At 49.8% G+C, this 17,313-nt stretch overlaps 2 protein-coding genes and 1 long non-coding RNA gene across 3 annotated transcripts; all 3 read left to right on the top strand.

The window, feature by feature from the left end:
- Window positions 1–2,361: 2,361 nt before the first annotated feature.
- LOC141105015 (uncharacterized) lies at window positions 2,362–9,487 on the top strand. The gene is made up of 3 exons (XR_012235518.1): window positions 2,362–2,488; window positions 8,207–8,321; window positions 9,324–9,487. It is a non-coding gene; the product is annotated as an uncharacterized lncRNA (long non-coding RNA).
- Window positions 9,488–9,559: 72 nt separating this feature from the next.
- On the top strand, window positions 9,560–9,981 carry LOC141106838 (zinc finger protein 786-like; the record flags this gene model as incomplete). Its single annotated transcript, XM_073597768.1, has 2 exons — window positions 9,560–9,701; window positions 9,818–9,981. Coding segments are annotated over 2 exons (306 nt in total), but the record flags the coding sequence as incomplete, so codon positions are not given.
- A 572-nt stretch (window positions 9,982–10,553) lies between these two features.
- On the top strand, window positions 10,554–16,944 carry LOC141104760 (uncharacterized). The gene is made up of 2 exons (XM_073594475.1): window positions 10,554–10,728; window positions 11,540–16,944. The coding sequence occupies exons 1-2, from the start codon at window positions 10,569–10,571 to the stop codon at window positions 14,779–14,781; spliced, it is 3,402 nt and encodes a 1,133-aa protein (XP_073450576.1). The 5' UTR covers window positions 10,554–10,568; the 3' UTR covers window positions 14,782–16,944.
- Window positions 16,945–17,313: the final 369 nt, after the last annotated feature.

Genomic DNA, 17,313 nt, shown 5'->3' with positions numbered 1-17,313 from the left:
GACTTTTAATACATGGCCACTTACCTGTCCCAGGGTCCAGCGATGTCGGCAGGCGACGCCGAGAACCTGCTCGGTTCTCGGCAGCTGCCGCCGCCATCCTAGGTGAGGGAATCAGGAAGTGAAGCCTTGCGGCTTCACTTCCCGGTTCCCTACTGCGCATGCGTGAGTCGCGCTGCACATCGTAAGTGGTCCCCGTTCTCTCCTGGGAGCTGTGTGTTTCCCAGGAGACAGCGCGGTGGGGACGGGAAGAGGCATAGACTCCCTTGGGAGTCTATGCCGGAAGTGGGTGCAAATACCTGTCTTAGACAGGTATCTGCACCCCCCTCCCCCCTGAAAGGTGTGACACCGGAGGGGGGGGAGGGTTCCGAAAAGCGTAAGTTCCATTTTTGTGTGGAACTCCGCTTTAAGGGACCAAAAGTGATGGTACAGATTAACAATCATCCATGAAACTTTCACTTTTTAATACTTAGTTGCAAATCCTTTGCAGCCAATTACAGCCAGAAGTCTGGAAATCATAGACATCACCAGACATTGGGTTTCATCCCTGGTGATGCTCTGCCAGGCCTCTACTGCAACTGTTTTCAGTTCCTGCTTGTTCTTTCCCTTAAAAAACTCTTTGGCTGCTTTCGCAGTATGCTTCGGGTCATTGTCCATCTGCACTATGAAGCGCCGTCAAATGAGTTCTGAAGCATTTTGCTGAATATGAGCAGATAATATTGCCCGAAACACTTCAGAATTCTTCCTGCTGCTTTTGTCAGCAGTCACATCATCAATAAATACAAGAGAACCAGTTGCATTGGCAGCCATACATGCCCACGCCATGACACTACCACCACCATGCTTCACTAATGAGGTGGTATGCTTTGGATCATGAGCAGTTCCTTTCCTTCTCCATACTCTTCTCTTCCCATCACTCTGGTACAAGTTGATCTTGGTCTCATCTGTCCATAGGATGTTGTTCCAGAACTGTGAAGGCTTTTTTAGATGTTGTTTGGCAAACTCTAATCTGGCCTTCCTGTTTTTGAGGCTCACCAATGGTTTACATCTTGTGGTGAACCCTCTGTATTCACTCTGGTGAAGTCTTCTCTTGATTGTTGACTTTGACACACATACACCTACCTCCTGGAGAGTGTTCTTCATCTGGCCAACTGTTGTGAAGGGTGTTTTCTTCACCAGGGAAAGAATTATTCGGTCATCCACCACAGTTGTTTTCCGTGGTCTTCCGGGTCTTTTGGTGTTGCTGAGCTCACCGGTGCGTTCTTTCTTTTTAAGGATGTTCCAAACAGTTGATTTGGCCACACCTAATGTTTTTGCTATCTCTCTGATGGGTTTGTTTTGTTTTTTTCAGCCTAATGATGGCTTACTTCACTGATAGTGACAGCTCTTTGGATGTCATATTGAGAGTTGATAGCAACAGATTCCAAATGCAAATAGCGCACATGAAATGAACTCTGGACCTTTTATCTGCTCCTTGTAAATGGGATAATGAGGGAATAACACACACCTGGCCATGGAACAGCTGAGAAGCCCATTACTTTTGGTCCCTTAAAAAGTGTGAGGCACATATACAAACTGTTGTAATTCCTACACCGTTCACCTGATTTGGATGCAAATACCCTCAAATTAAAGCTGAAAGTCTGCAGTTATAGCACATCTTGTTCATTTTATTTCAAATCCATTGTGGTGGTGTATAGAGCCAAAAAGATTAGAATTGTGTCGATGTCCCAATATTTATGGACCTGACTGTATTTGCAGGGGTGGTGACACGTCTTCCATTAAGGTTGTTCTGGCTCATTGTTGTGTAGTTAGCTTCCTTATACTGTTAATATCTATCCATAAGTTTTCTGTTGACTAAGTGCTATGGTGGAAACCTTACTTTGTTTGGCACCCCACCCTTGTTTTTTGGGCTAGTTAGTTCCCAAACGTATGCTGCCATGGTGCCTTTCAGGAAAACTGAAAATTTCCTATCAAACACTTACCGTAATTTTCCTTTCCTAATGGGCTCCATGACAGCAGGAGTTCCCTCCCAGTGTCATAAGTAGGCTAGTAACCGAACGTGGCTTCTGTCTCAATATGGGAGTGGGGTCCTGTGGGGCAGGAGCGAGGGCAGGGGCTACCCAAATATATGCTGCCTTGGAGCCCATCAGGAAAGGAAAATTATGGTATTTGATAGGAAAATTTCCGTTTTTCTATCCCCCTTGGTGAGAGTGGAGATGACCCCATCTATAGTGTTCACGCTACAAGATGTTTCTCGGGGCTGCAGTTCCTCTGAGCTCCACAAGATGGTGATCTCACTTCTACCCAGAGAGGAACTCTCTATGGAAGACAGGAAGTAATGTCAGGTACAAACAGGAAGTCTCTATGGAAGATGGGAAGTGATGTCAGGTACAGACAGGAAATGATGTCAGGTACAGACAGGACGTTCTGGGTGAGAGGTGAGTCGGGAGGAAGTAGAGAGGAGACGTTCCTGGAAGTTACAGCAAAGGAGGTAAAAAGATCTTATTTTCTATTTACACCCAGTAACCCCCCCGTCATGTTCCGTCCTCTCCCTCCATAGTCACTGTGTAGGGTGCCCACATGTCCCGGATTGCCCGGGATTGTCCCTTATTTCAGATTTTCGTCCCGTGTCCCGGGCACCTTCATTCCGGGACAATACAGTGTCCCGGAATGGAAAAAAAAACACACCGCCAGCACCAGTCCGACTCCGCCACCCTTATAATCATAAACTGTGTAACAGTAAAACACACACATCATCATATGCTTAACAGTTAACTGGTTGCTAGGCTAGGGCCGCCCGCCCCGCGTCTAGCAACCAGTGACGTCAGCGGACACCGTCACGTGGGCAGTCAGGCACATTGTGGGCACTGGGCAGTGACCTACGGCTACAGCTGAGCAGCGCGCCTCTGTCCTCCGCTCCGAGAGATAGAGAGAGCAGCTGCCAGCCTGGCCCAGGCAGCCAGCCACACTTACTAGCCTTTGGCCCTGTGCCCAGTCAGTGCCAGTCCCGGGGCCGCCGACTATCCAGCAGCCGGTGCAGCAGAGAGCAGCAGCTCATTGCCAGCAGTGCAACCCGACTCCGAGCTGCCCGACTTCAACTTCTCCAGTCCAGTCTCCGAGTCCTCCCTCCCTCCCGCCCACGAAGTCCGTGAGTTTGCCGCCCGCCGCCGCCAGACAAACTTCCAGGTTAGTGTAACTTTACACTTACAGTGAGCAGTGCACACTCCCCCTCCGTTCTGCTGCTGTCCCCCCCACCCCCCTCCGTTCTGCTGCTGTCCCCCCCACCCCCCTCCGTTCTGCTGCTGTCCCCCCCACCCCCCTCCATTCTGCTGCTGTCCCCCACACTCCCCCTCCATTCTGCTGCTGTCCCCCACACTCCCCCTCCATTCTGCTGCTGTCCCCCACACTCCCCCTCCATTCTGCTGCTGTCCCCCACACTCCCCCTCCATTCTGCTGCTGTCCCCCACACTCCCCCTCCATTCTGCTGCTGTCCCCCACACTCCCCCTCCATTCTGCTGCTGTCCCCCACACTCCCCCTCCATTCTGCTGCTGTCCCCCACACTCCCCCTCCATTCTGCTGCTGTCCCCCACACTCCCCCTCCATTCTGCTGCTGTCCCCCACACTCCCCCTCCATTCTGCTGCTGTCCCCCACACTCCCCCTCTATTCTGCTGCTGTCCCCCACACTCCCCCTCTATTCTGCTGCTGTCCCCCACACTCCCCCTCTATTCTGCTGCTGTCCCCCACACTCCCCCTCTATTCTGCTGCTGTCCCCCACACTCCCCCTCTATTCTGCTGCTGTCCCCCACACTCCCCCTCTATTCTGCTGCTGTCCCCCACACTCCCCCTCTATTCTGCTGCTGTCCCCCACACTCCCCCTCTATTCTGCTGCTGTCCCCCACACTCCCCCTCTATTCTGCTGCTGTCCCCCCCATCCCCCTCCGTTCTGCTGCTGTCCCCCACACTCCCCCTCCGTTCTGCTGCTGTCCCCCACACTCCCCCTCCGTTCTGCTGCTGTCCCCCACACTCCCCCTCCATTCTGCTGCTGTCCCCCACCCCCCTCCGTTCTGCTGCTGTCCCCCACACTCCCCCTCCGTTCTGCTGCTGTCCCCCACACTCCCCCTCCGTTCTGCTGCTGTCCCCCACACTCCCCCTCCGTTCTGCTGCTGTCCCCCACACTCCCCCTCCGTTCTGCTGCTGTCCCCCACACTCCCCCTCCGTTCTGCTGCTGTCCCCCACACTCCCCCTCCGTTCTGCTGCTGTCCCCCATACTCCCCCTCTATTCTGCTGCTGTCCCCCACACTCCCCCTCCATTCTGCTGCTGTCCCCCACACTCCCCCTCTATTCTGCTGCTGTCCCCCACACTCCCCCTCCATTCTGCTGCTGTCCCCCACACTCCCCCTCTATTCTGCTGCTGTCCCCCACACTCCCCCTCTATTCTGCTGCTGTCCCCCACACTCCCCCTCTATTCTGCTGCTGTCCCCCACACTCCCCCTCTATTCTGCTGCTGTCCCCCACACTCCCCCTCTATTCTGCTGCTGTCCCCCACACTCCCCCTCTATTCTGCTGCTGTCCCCCCCACCCCCCTCCGTTCTGCTGCTGTCCCCCACACTCCCCCTCCGTTCTGCTGCTGTCCCCCACACTCCCCCTCCGTTCTGCTGCTGTCCCCCACACTCCCCCTCCGTTCTGCTGCTGTCCCCCACACTCCCCCTCCATTCTGCTGCTGTCCCCCACCCCCCTCCGTTCTGCTGCTGTCCCCCACACTCCCCCTCCGTTCTGCTGCTGTCCCCCACACTCCCCCTCCATTCTGCTGCTGTCCCCCACCCCCCTCCGTTCTGCTGCTGTCCCCCACACTCCCCCTCCGTTCTGCTGCTGTCCCCCACACTCCCCCTCCATTCTGCTGCTGTCCCCCACCCCCCTCCGTTCTGCTGCTGTCCCCCACACTCCCCCTCCGTTCTGCTGCTGTCCCCCACACTCCCCCTCCGTTCTGCTGCTGTCCCCCACACTCCCCCTCCATTCTGCTGCTGTCCCCCACCCCCCTCCGTTCTGCTGCTGTCCCCCACACTCCCCCTCTATTCTGCTGCTGTCCCCCACACTCCCCCTCCGTTCTGCTGCTGTCCCCCACACTCCCCCTCCATTCTGCTGCTGTCCCCCACACTCCCCTCCATTCTTCTGCTGTCCCCCCCACCCCCATCCATTCTGCTGCTGTCCCCCACACTCCCCCTCCGTTCTGCTGCTGTCCCCCACACTCCCCCTCCGTTCTGCTGCTGTCCCCCACACTCCCCCTCCGTTCTGCTGCTGTCCCCCACACTCCCCCTCCGTTCTGCTGCTGTCCCCCACACTCCCCCTCCGTTCTGCTGCTGTCCCCCACACTCCCCCTCTATTCTGCTGCTGTCCCCCACACTCCCCCTCCATTCTGCTGCTGTCCCCCACACTCCCCCTCTATTCTGCTGCTGTCCCCCACACTCCCCCTCCGTTCTGCTGCTGTCCCCCACACTCCCCCTCCGTTCTGCTGCTGTCCCCCACACTCCCCTCCATTCTTCTGCTGTCCCCCCCACCCCCATCCATTCTGCTGCTGTCCCCCACACTCCCCCTCCGTTCTGCTGCTGTCCCCCACCCCCCTCCGTTCTGTTGCTGTCCCCCACACTCCCCCTCTATTCTGCTGCTGTCCCCCACACTCCCCCTCCGTTCTGCTGCTGTCCCCCCCACCCCCCTCCGTTCTGCTGCTGTCCCCCACCCCCCTCCGTTCTGTTGCTGTCCCCCACACTCCCCCTCTATTCTGCTGCTGTCCCCCACACTCCCCCTCCGTTCTGCTGCTGTCCCCCACACTCCCCCTCCATTCTATTGCTGTCCCCCCCACCCCCCTCCATTCTGCTGCTGTCCCCCACACTCCCCTCCATTCTGCTGCTGTCCCCCACACTCCCCCTCCATTCTGCTGCTGTCCCCCACACTCCCCCTCCATTCTATTGCTGTCCCCCCCACCCCCCTCCATTCTGCTGCTGTCCCCCACACTCCCCTCCATTCTGCTGCTGTCCCCCACACTCCCCCTCCATTCTGCTGCTGTCCCCCACACTCCCCCTCCATTCTGCTGCTGTCCCCCACACTCCCCCTCCGTTCTGCTGCTGTCCCCCACACTCCCCCTCCGTTCTGCTGCTGTCCCCCACACTCCCCCTCCGTTCTGCTGCTGTCCCCCACCCCCCTCCGTTCTGTTGCTGTCCCCCACACTCCCCTCCATTCTTCTGCTGTCCCCCACACTCCCCCTCCGTTCTGCTGCTGTCCCCCACACTCCCCCTCCGTTCTGCTGCTGTCCCCCACACTCCCCCTCCGTTCTGCTGCTGTCCCCCACCCCCCTCCGTTCTGCTGCTGTCCCCCACACTCCCCCTCCGTTCTGCTGCTGTCCCCCACCCCCCTCCATTCTTCTGCTGTCCCCCCCACCCCCATCCATTCTGCTGCTGTCCCCCACACTCCCCCTCCGTTCTGCTGCTGTCCCCCACCCCGCTCCATTCTGCTGCTGTCCCCCTCCGTTCTGCTGCTATCCCCCTCCGTTCTTCCTCCATGTCCACCTTCGTTCTGTTGCTGTCCCCCTCTGTTATGCTGCTGTTCCCCCCCCCCCCCCGTCCTGCTGTAGCCCCCCATTCTTCCTCCGTGTCCCTCTCTATTCTGCTGCTGTCCCTCTCCATTCTGGTGTCCCCCTCCGTTCTCCCTCCGTGTCCCCCTCCGTCCTGCTGCTGTCCCCCTCTGTCCTGATGTTGTCCCCCTCTGTCCTGCTCTCCCCCTCCATTCTTCCGGGGGGGGGGGGGGGGTCGCGGGGGGCGGGGTGTCCCTGAATGGCAGTTTGGAAATGTGGTCACCCTATCACTGTGACGTCTTTTATCTCCAGCAGATGATGATACACACATATATAGTGTGGAAACCTAGATTAACCCCTTCAGGGTCAGAACATCCCCCACTTATGGGGTCGGAACATTCCCTTCATATTGGAGATGTATCACCTTTTAACCTTAGCAGTGTCTTGTAACGAGGGATGAGATGCGGATTTGAGTTGTATTGAAATTCGCACTTCCGCACCCTTCCTCGGACGATACAAATATCCCCTTTCCCCACTACTTTAACCATGTGCCTGCCCCTCCTGCAGGCCCGGGACCGGCATGGCGGATGGAGTGGAGGGTGATCAGTTTTCAGATCTCCTCTCTGGTGAATGAACCCAGAAGAGACGATTATTTCATCACTTCCAGGTTCAGAGCCGTCATTCCCCGGTCACTGTGGTCAGGGAAGAAGCTGATCCCGATCTGCACTTCATCAGCTTCACTGGGGGGCCATAGTTGATCTTAAGGTGTCTAATAGACCCCTGATGTCTTCTTGAAGAGGACCTGTCATTTGTACTATGCTGTCATCTAAGGCAGTGGATCTCAACCTCAGTCCTCAAGTACCCCCAACAGGCCATGTTTTGGGAATTTTTCTCAGATAAAATAGCTGTCCAAAATACCAAGCCATTGACTCTGATTTAAAGCAACTGTGCAAGATAAAGGTTGAGAACCACTGATCTAAGGGGCTCTTGACCAAGCATAATTCTGGGGGCCGTTATTCCCAGTTTTCTCTAAACTGATGACCTGTAGGAGTTTTCACAGCTATCTCTTTGCACCATGTTGGGTAGTGAAGTTCGTCACCGTATTATGGGGACACACAGATTTAAGGGTTAACATAATTGGGGGGGGGGGACACTTTGTTTTTACAAGCATAACATGCAGATTTTAACATATGTGTAAAAAATTTTTTTTTTTTTTTTTTAAATCCCTTCTCCGGGGAAACAAAAAATGACCAAAACCTAAATGAGCATTTAACCCTCGTATAATGGTGGCAGCCCCATTTCAAGGGTTGTGTGGTCATTTTGGTGTAGGGAAGCAGGAAAAGCACATTTACTTATCCGATCCTCTGATCCCTCAACAACTGGCAATCTCCTCTACCCTCCTATGCTTTGGCAGCGGACTGTCCCTCCTCCTGTCCAATCAAGGGCTATGGGCTCTGCATTGGTCTTGATAGCCTCAGAGAACCTGGGACCACTCTTTATAAAAAGATCCCCCTAAGTAACCCAATATATACTGTATATTCCAATTCCTACTACAGGCAATCCCTCTATGAACCCCTTATATCCCCATCGTAATATTGTCCAACCAATACATTCCAGATAATTCTTCATTATCCGTCTACAGAGAAACTGGCATAGATCACATGACCACATCAATGAGGATGGAGGAGGACCGGAGTCACATGACTGAGAGGTTACTAAACCTCACCCTGGAGATCATCTACCTGCTGACCGGAGAGGTGAGGAGGATTCTGGGAGGTCACATGACATCACTCTTATCTCTATTAATAAAACACAGACCTGACCGGAGAGGTGAGGAGGATTCTGGGAGGTCACATGACATTACTCTTATCTCTATTAATAAAACACAGACCTGACCGGAGAGGTGAGGAGGATTCTGGGAGGTCACATGACATCACTCTTATCTCTATTAATAAAACACAGACCTGACCGGAGAGGTGAGGAGGATTCTGGGAGGTCACATGACATCACTCTTATCTCTATTAATAAAACACAGACCTGACCGGAGAGGTGAGGAGGATTCTGGGAGGTCACATGACATCACTCTTATCTCTATTAATAAAACACAGACCTGACCGGAGAGGTGAGGAGGATTCTGGGAGGTCACATGACATCACTTATCTCTATTAATAAAACACAGACCTGACCAGAGAGGTGAGGAGGATTCTGGGAGGTCACATGACATCACTCTTATCTCTATTAATAAAACACAGACCTGACCGGAGAGGTGAGGAGGATTCTGGGAGGTCACATGACATCACTCTTATCTCTATTAATAAAACACAGACCTGACCGGAGAGGTGAGGAGGATTTTGGGAGGTCACATGACATCACTCTTATCTCTATTAATAAAACACAGACCTGACTGGAGAGGTGAGGAGGATTCTGGGAGGTCACATGACATCACTCTTATCTCTATTAATAAAACACAGACCTGACCGGAGAGGTGAGGAGGATTCTGGGAGGTCACATGACATCACTCTTATCTCTATTAATAAAACACAGACCTGACCGGAGAGGTGAGGAGGATTCTGGGAGGTCACATGACATCACTCTTATCTCTATTAATAAAACACAGACCTGACCGGAGAGGTGAGGAGGATTCTGGGAGATCACATGACATCACTCTTTCTAGTCTGGTCAGTAGACCATGTTCTTATTGTAGACATTTAGATGATGTCAGATGATTGATATCGGTTTATCTTTCTCCTGATCTGTAGGATTATGTTGTAGTGAAGAAGTCTAGTGGGGAGCCAATCTCAGGAGGATGGAGCAGGACCCAGAACACCACCATGGTGCCTCCCCCTCCTTCTCCCATACCTGAGAGGAACAAAGAGCAGAAGATCCTGGAACTGACCACCATGATGGTCCATCTGCTGACAGGAGAGGTGAGCGGTGCTGGGAATTCTGGGACATTATCCAGTAACAGACAAGGGATGTGTCTGGATGGTGACTGTATCATTGTGTGTGTCAGGTTCCTATAAGGTGTCAGGATGTCACTGTCTATTTCTCCATGGAGGAGTGGGAGTATTTAGAAGGACACAAGGATCTCTACAAGGACGTCATGATGGACAATCAGCCGCCCCTCACATCACCGGGTAAGAGGAGACTTTATTGTAAAGGAGAGAGCAGTACGGAGGGTCCACCTAGATCCCCCATCATCTGATAAACACATAGAAACAATGTATTCAGTCAGTGTGTGTGTTTCCTACAGATGGATCCAGTAATGGGAACCCACCAGAGAGATGTCCCCGTCCTCTGTATTCCTGGGATTCCACACAGGAAGGTCACACCATCCCTCACCATCATCAGGTAGATGAGGAACAATCACTGATAGTATTATTAGGATCTGTACATTATCTGCATTGTTACCATTGATGTCATTTTTATTATATATTCAGAGTGGAAACCTGAGAGATCCTAAAGTTGATCTAAATAAGGAGGATTATGAGGATGGAGTGACGGAGTCTGAGATTAAAAAAAAACACAAAGATCTGGACCAGGACACCATGGTGGAGTCTTCCAGCTCCAGAAACCCACCAGAGAGATGTCCCCGTCCTCTGTATTCCCGGGATTCCACACAGGAAGGTCACACCATCCCTCACCATCATCAGGTAGGTGATTGAAAATTATTGGTAGTTATGATTTATACACAGCTTTTTTGTTACAATGAATGTTTTATTATATATTCAGAGTGGAAACCTCGGGGATTATAATATTATTGTTAAAGAAGAGTATAAAGAGGAGGATGAGGAGTATGGAGTGATGGAGGAGTTTTCTGAAGAACACAAGGATATGATGGAGCCACCTAATACCAGGAACCCACCAGAGAGATGTCCCCGTCCTCTGTATTCCCGGGATTCCACACAGGAAGATCACACCATCCCTCACCATCATCAGGTAGATGAGGAACAATCACTGATAGTATCATTAGGATCTGTACATTATCTGCATTGTTACAATTGATGTCATTTTTATTATATATTAAGAGTGGAAGCCTGAGAGATTCTAAAGTTGAGGGTAAAGAAGAAGAGATGTATGTGAGGAATGATCAACAGTCTATGGAGGAGAATGGAATAACGGGGACATTTATAGAGGAGGACACTCCTACAGAGATCAGCACAGGTGGGTCAATAACATAAATACATGTCAGCCATGAGCCACCACTAATTACTGAATACCAATATTATAAGTTCTGACCCCTGCACTATATACTCTGTGTTGTACATTACATAATTCTGATACTATATAGTCCTATCTGTTGTATCTTATACAATATGTTGTACATTACATAGTCCTGACTTCTGCTCTCTTCCCTCTACCCACTGCTATATATACACATAATATGTATTCTCTTATATTACCCCCATTTTCTTCCAGCTGGACATTTTATATCTGATGATTTGATTGGAGCACAGACTTTTACATGTTGATAATAATGTGATAACATCCTCCAACTTTGGAACCTTAAACAGAAAGTGATAATGAGGGAGGAGTCAATAACCCAATGATGGTGGTCTTCAGGATCAGTCCAGTCTTCATCTTGGTTGTTCTCCCCCATCCTCACTCTCTGACCTCTGGTGGGGCTCAGCCCCGCTGTTATTCATGACTAAATCATGGATTAAATAAGGAAGTTCAGGACTTCTTGTGTTGGGAAGATGGCAATGAGTGATAGAGGGGGAGTGGACACTCGTCCTATAATCCCCTCATCACTGTCACTCCTATAAAAGACAGTTCTCGTTGTTTCCTCACTCTCTGACTAAGGTCCATGAATAAAGAAATGAACTGGTAGGAGATCAGAGGACCCATTTACTAGTTACCTTGAGGGGGGAATTGTAAGATCCTCAGAGACAAAGCTGTCTGATGTGGGCGGAGTCCTGATTTAGGGGAACCAATCAGCTCATGTCTAGTAATAATCTTTGTATTTCTATTTTAGTAGATGGACGGGAGATGAGGAAAACCTCAGAGGATTGTCTCACTTTGTCTCCAGACTGTAAAGTAGAAGATGAGGACATCACACAGTATAGTCCAGGAGAAAACCCGGCTACCTCAAATGTCCATCCGGCACCACACAGTGTAGATGGACCATCGTATTCCTCTAATCCTGAGGAACCTCAGACTGTGAGGGACGGTGCCATCCTTCCAACAGATAAGAGATTTCCCTGTCCTGAGTGCGGAAAGTCTTTCCGTTTTAAATCTGATCTTTATGTGCATAAAAGAACTCACACAGGTGAGAAGCCATATTCCTGTTTTGTGTGTGGGAAATGTTTTGTACCAAAATCAGATCTTGTCAAACATCTGAGAACTCACACGGGTGAAAAGCCGTATTCATGTCCTGAGTGTGGGAAATGTTTTTCAAATAAGTCCAATTTTTACAGACATCAAAGATCTCATAAGGGGAATAGTCCAGGAAAAAACCTGGCTTCTTCAAATGTCCATCCGGCACCACACAGTGTAGATGGACCATCGTATTCCTCTTATCCTGAGGAACCTCAGACTGTGCGGGACGGTGCCGGACCATCGTATTCCTCTTATCCTGAGGAACCTCAGACTGTGAGGGATGGTGCCGGACCATCATATTCCTCTTATCCTGAGGAACCTCAGACTGTGAGGGACGGTGCCGGACCATCATATTCCTCTTATCCTGAGGAACCTCAGACTGTGAGGGACAGTGCCGGACCATCGTATTCCTCTTATCCTGAGGAACCTCAGACTGTGAGGAACGGTTCCGTCCTTCCAACAGATAGGTTTCCCTGTCCTAAGTGCAGGAAGTGTTTCCATTTTAAATCTGATCTTTATGTGCATAAAAGAACTCACACGGGGGAGAAGCCATATTCCTGTTTTGTGTGTGGGAAATGTTTTGTACCAAAATCAGATCTTGTCAAACATCTGAGAACTCACACAGGGGAAAAGCCATATTCCTGTCCTGAGTGCGGGAAATGTTTTTCAAATAAGTCCAATTTTTACAGACATCAGAGATCTCATACAGGGAATAGTCCAGGAAAAAACCTGGCTTCTTCAAATGTCAATCCGGCACCACACAGTGTGAAGGAACCATCGTATTCCTCTTATCCTGAGGAACCTCAGACTGTGCGGGACGGTGCCGGACCATCGTATTCCTCTTATCCTGAGGAACCTCAGACTGTGAGGGACTGTGCCGTCCTTCCAACAGATAAGAGGTTTCCCTGTCCTAAGTGCGGGAAGTGTTTCCGTTTTAAATCTGATCTTTATGTGCATAAAAGAACTCACACAGGTGGGAAACCGTATTCCTGTTTTGTGTGTGGGAAATGTTTTGTACCAAAAGCAGATCTTGTCAAACATCTGAGAACTCACACAGGGGAAAAGCCATATTCCTGTCCTGAGTGCGGGAAATGTTTTTCAAATAAGTCCAATTTTTACAGACATCAGAGATCTCATACGGGGAATAGTCCAAGAAAAAACCCAGCTCCCCCAAGTGTCCATCCGGCACCACACAGCGTAGATGGACCATCGTATTCCTCTTATCCTGAGGAACCTCAGACTGTGCGGGACGGTGCCGGACCATCGTATTCCTCTTATCCTGAGGAACCTCAGACTGTGAGGGACGGTGCCGGACCATCGTATTCCTCTTATCCTGAGGAACCTCAGACTGTGCGGGACGGTGCCGGACCATCGTATTCCTCTTATCCTGAGGAACCTCAGACTGTGCGGGACGGTGCCGGACCATCGTATTCCTCTTATCCTGAGGAACCTCAGACTGTGAGGGACGGCGCCGGACCATTGTATTCCTCTTATCCTGAGGAACCTCAGACTGTGCGGGACGGTGCCGGACCATCGTATTCCTCTTATCCTGAGGAACCTCAGACTGTGAGGAACGGTGCCGGACCATCGTATTCCTCTTATCCTGAGGAACCTCAGACTGTGAGGGAAGGTGCCGTCCTTCCAACAGATAAGAGGTTCTCCTGTACTGAGTGCGGGAAGTGCTTCCGTTTTAAATCTGATCTTCATGTGCATAAAAGAATTCACACAGGTGAGAAGCTGTATTCCTGTTCCATGTGCAGGAAATGTTTTGTACAAAAATCAGATCTTGTCAAACATCAGAGGTCTCACACGGGGGAGAAGCCGTATTCTTGTCCTGAGTGCAAGAAATGTTTTTCAAATAAGTCCAATTTTTACAGACATCAGAGATCTCATACAGGGAATAGTCCAGGAGAAAACCCGGCTACCTCAAATGTCCATCCGGCACCACACAGTGTAGATGGACCATCGTATTCCTCTTATCCTGAGGAACCTCAGACTGTGCGGGACGGTGCCGTCCTTCCAACAGATAAGAGGTTTCCCTGTCCTAAGTGCGGGAAGTGTTTCCATTTTAAATCTGATCTTTATGTGCATAAAAGAACTCACACAGGTGGGAAACCGTATTCCTGTTTTGTGTGCGGAAAATGTTTTGTACCAAAAGCAGATCTTGTCAAACATCTGAGAACTCACACAGGGGAGAAGCCGTATTCCTGTCCTGAGTGTGGCAAATGTTTTTCAGATAAGTCCAATTTTTACAGACATCAAAGATCTCATACGGGGAATAGTCCGGGAGAAATCCCGGCTACCTCAAATGTCCATCCGGCACCACACAGTGTAGATGGACCATCGTATTCCTCTTATCCTGAGGAACCTCAGACTGTGAGGGACGGTGCCGGACCATCGTATTCCTCTTATCCTGAGGAACCTCAGACTGTGAGGGACGGTGCCGGACCATCGTATTCCTCTTATCCTGAGGAACCTCAGACTGTGAGGGATGGTGCCGGACCATCGTATTCCTCTTATCCTGAGGAACCTCAGACTGTGAGGGACGGTGCCGGACCATCGTATTCCTCTTATCCTGAGGAACCTCAGACTGTGGGGGACAGTGCTGTCCTTCCAACAGATAAGAGGTTTTGCTGTACTGAGTGCGGGAAATGTTTTGTACAAAATTCAGATCTTGTCAAGCATCAAAGATCTCACACGGGGGAGAAGCCACATTCCTGTCTTGAGTGTGGGAAATGTTTTTCACAGAAGTCCAGTCTTTACAAACACGAGAGATTGCATACAGGGGAGAAGCCATTTTCCTGTCCTGAGTGCGGGAAATGTTTTTCAGATAAGTCCAATTTTTACAGACATCAGAGATCTCACATGGGGGAGAACCCATATTACTTTCCTGACTGAGGGAAATGTTAGTCACTGAAGTCCTGTCTTCCTGTACATCAGAAGTCTCACACATTCCTTGAGGTGTATTAGTGAGTGTGGGAAATGACTTGTATACGAATGTTGCTGGAAATGTGGGGAAGAAGCACACCCTGATATACACCTCAGATATACTCCATGGCTGATCTTCATCATGTAAGAAATAGTTGATAAGGAGATCAGAGATCACCAAAGACATGTATGAAGTGTTGTACCGTGTTGGCCATTGATAGGAGGAGAAAAATAAAAATGGAATCATTACCTCTCATTGGCTGAGTACATTTTGTGGTGTAAACTCTTGCAAGAGGTCTATTTTTACTCAAGACGTCTTCCAGGACGAAACACGTTAACCCCACCACTTAAAAGGTGGTCCTCTTGGGCTTTAAAATAAAAATAGAGTTATTACCTCTCATTGGATGAGTACATTTTGTGGTGGAAGATTGCCCAAAACACTTACAGGTCTGTTTGTTAAAAATGTGTTTATTAAATGTGACAAGCATTCGCCCAGTCATGGTGAATTGCAAATTCCTATAATAGTCAGTTCCTTCTAGTGGCCAAAATGTGCTTTCCTGACAGATGTCCATGGCAGCATACCGTTTGTGTAGCCCCGTCTTTGGTCCTACCCCATAAGACCTCACTCCCATAAATTTTCAGGGTAAGCCAGAGTCTGTTTTCCTTTTTTGTCCTCCTCACTCATAGGACCATTTTTGTATGAAGTTTTCCTACCTTTTTGGAAGTATTGGCTGCCGGGTCTCGTGCGGAACAGCTGTGCCGATGTCAGGAGCATCCTGTGATATCCAGAAGTCTTCCAGGATGGTTCGAGTGGTCACTGAGCCCCCAGCTCTCAGCGGGGTGGTGTTATGGCACACATATGCAGAGGATCGATGGCTGGAGAGTGGGAAACAATTCGACGCATGCTCAGAAGCATTGAACTTCATTTTCTCGGCTCGTCGTAGTGTTGTACGTCACCGTGTTCTTGACGGTCAAAAGTTCAGACAACTTTTATGTGACCGTGTGTATGCAAACCAAGCTTGAGCGGAATTCCATGGGAAAAACCATCCAAGAATTTTCCGACGGAAAGACCGCTCGTGTTTACACGGCATAAGGGTTCTTTTTTTTCCTCAGTCAGAAGGTTTACCGGGATCTGGGCCTTGTGCCATGAGCGATCCTTGTTGGCATTCTGCCTAGTATGGGTAGTGTTTATATCTATACTGGGCGGCAATTTGAGGTGGCTTTGGCGTTCTATGAGAACAAAGATTTGTTCCTCCCATATGCAGGACCACCAAGGATAACTGGTTCCATGCCGTGGGTATTGGGATACTTTAAGCATGCTCTCAAGCTACAGGTTTGCTCAGACCTTTTGAGATATTTTTGTCACTCTCTAGCAGAACCACCGGGATGGAAATATCATCCAGAATCATCGCTGGATGGGTCATTCCAGCTAACCAATAGGCTTATAGAGCTTAGGGCTTGATTCCTATGAAAGCAGTTACTACACACTCAACCAGGAGTGTGTAGACTCTGTAGGCTTCCTGTGGGGTGCCAGGAATATTTGTAGGGGGGGGGTGACATGTCTTCCATTAAGGTTGTTCTGGTTCATTGTTGTGTAGCTAACTTCCTTACACTGTTAATATCTATCCATAAGGTTTCTGTTGGCTAAGTGCTATGTTGGAAACTTCATTTTTTTCGGCACCCCACGCTTGTTTTTTGGGCTAGTTAGTTCCCAAACTTGTGCTGCCATGGAAGTCTATCAGGAAAATTGAAAATTTCCTATCAAATACTTAACGTAATTTTCCTTTCCTGATGGACTCCATGGCAGCATGAGTAGGCTAGTTATGGAATGCGTCCTTTGGCTCAGCCAGAAAATGTATGGGAGTGGGATCCTATGGGGCTACCCAAACGTATACTGCTGCCATGGAGTCCATCAGGAAAGGAAAATTTATGTTTAGTATTTGATAGGAAATTTTGCGTTATTTCACTATTTTTTTGATTGAGGTATCTTTGGGACAAATACTGCATTATAGCCACTAGATAGAGCTGAGGATTCTCTTCATTGGCTCTTTTGTATGTAAGACCTCAGGCTGCTATGGACTGAATGTATAATCTGATCAATGTACTCGTGTTCTCACTGTAATCCACCTCACCGAGGCCTTTTCTTCTGTAATGTTTGTACTTGTATATTTGAAAACAAATAAAACTTTATTCTTTAGAAAAAAAATCTTAATTTTTCAAAACATGTATGACAAATAATTACAAATTTAAAAAAACTTGTGGTGCCTCTTACTAAATACCTTGGACCGGTGACGGGTCATCTAGAGCCTAGGGCAAACATGCTAATCTGTGCCCCCCCCCCCCCCCCAAGATGTATGAGCATTATGTGTCAGCAACCCCCCTCCCCACATCCCCCAAAAATTGAGCACTAATCTGCATGCTTACCCCCCCAAGAATAAATTTCCCTGCCTCCCAGTCAGTGGTGTATTTTGGTTTATGCTGCCCTAAGCGAGACTGAAATTG

This window comes from Aquarana catesbeiana, linkage group LG08, assembly GCF_042186555.1.
Source record: "Aquarana catesbeiana isolate 2022-GZ linkage group LG08, ASM4218655v1, whole genome shotgun sequence".
NCBI classification, from domain to species: domain Eukaryota; kingdom Metazoa; phylum Chordata; class Amphibia; order Anura; family Ranidae; genus Aquarana; species Aquarana catesbeiana.
The sequence above is the reverse complement of the archived record's forward strand: the minus strand, read 5'-3'. Positions and strand labels throughout refer to the sequence as shown.

What these genes read in the sequence shown, in the direction of transcription:
- LOC141104760 (XM_073594475.1), top strand. Translation starts at nt 10,569, where the DNA reads ATGTCATTTTTATTATATATTAAGAGTGGAAGCCTGAGAGATTCTAAA. An exon ending in TCCTACAGAGATCAGCACAG is followed by an intron (nt 10,729 to 11,539) that starts GTGGGTCAATAA and finishes TTTCTATTTTAG; the next exon opens with TAGATGGACGGGAGATGAGG.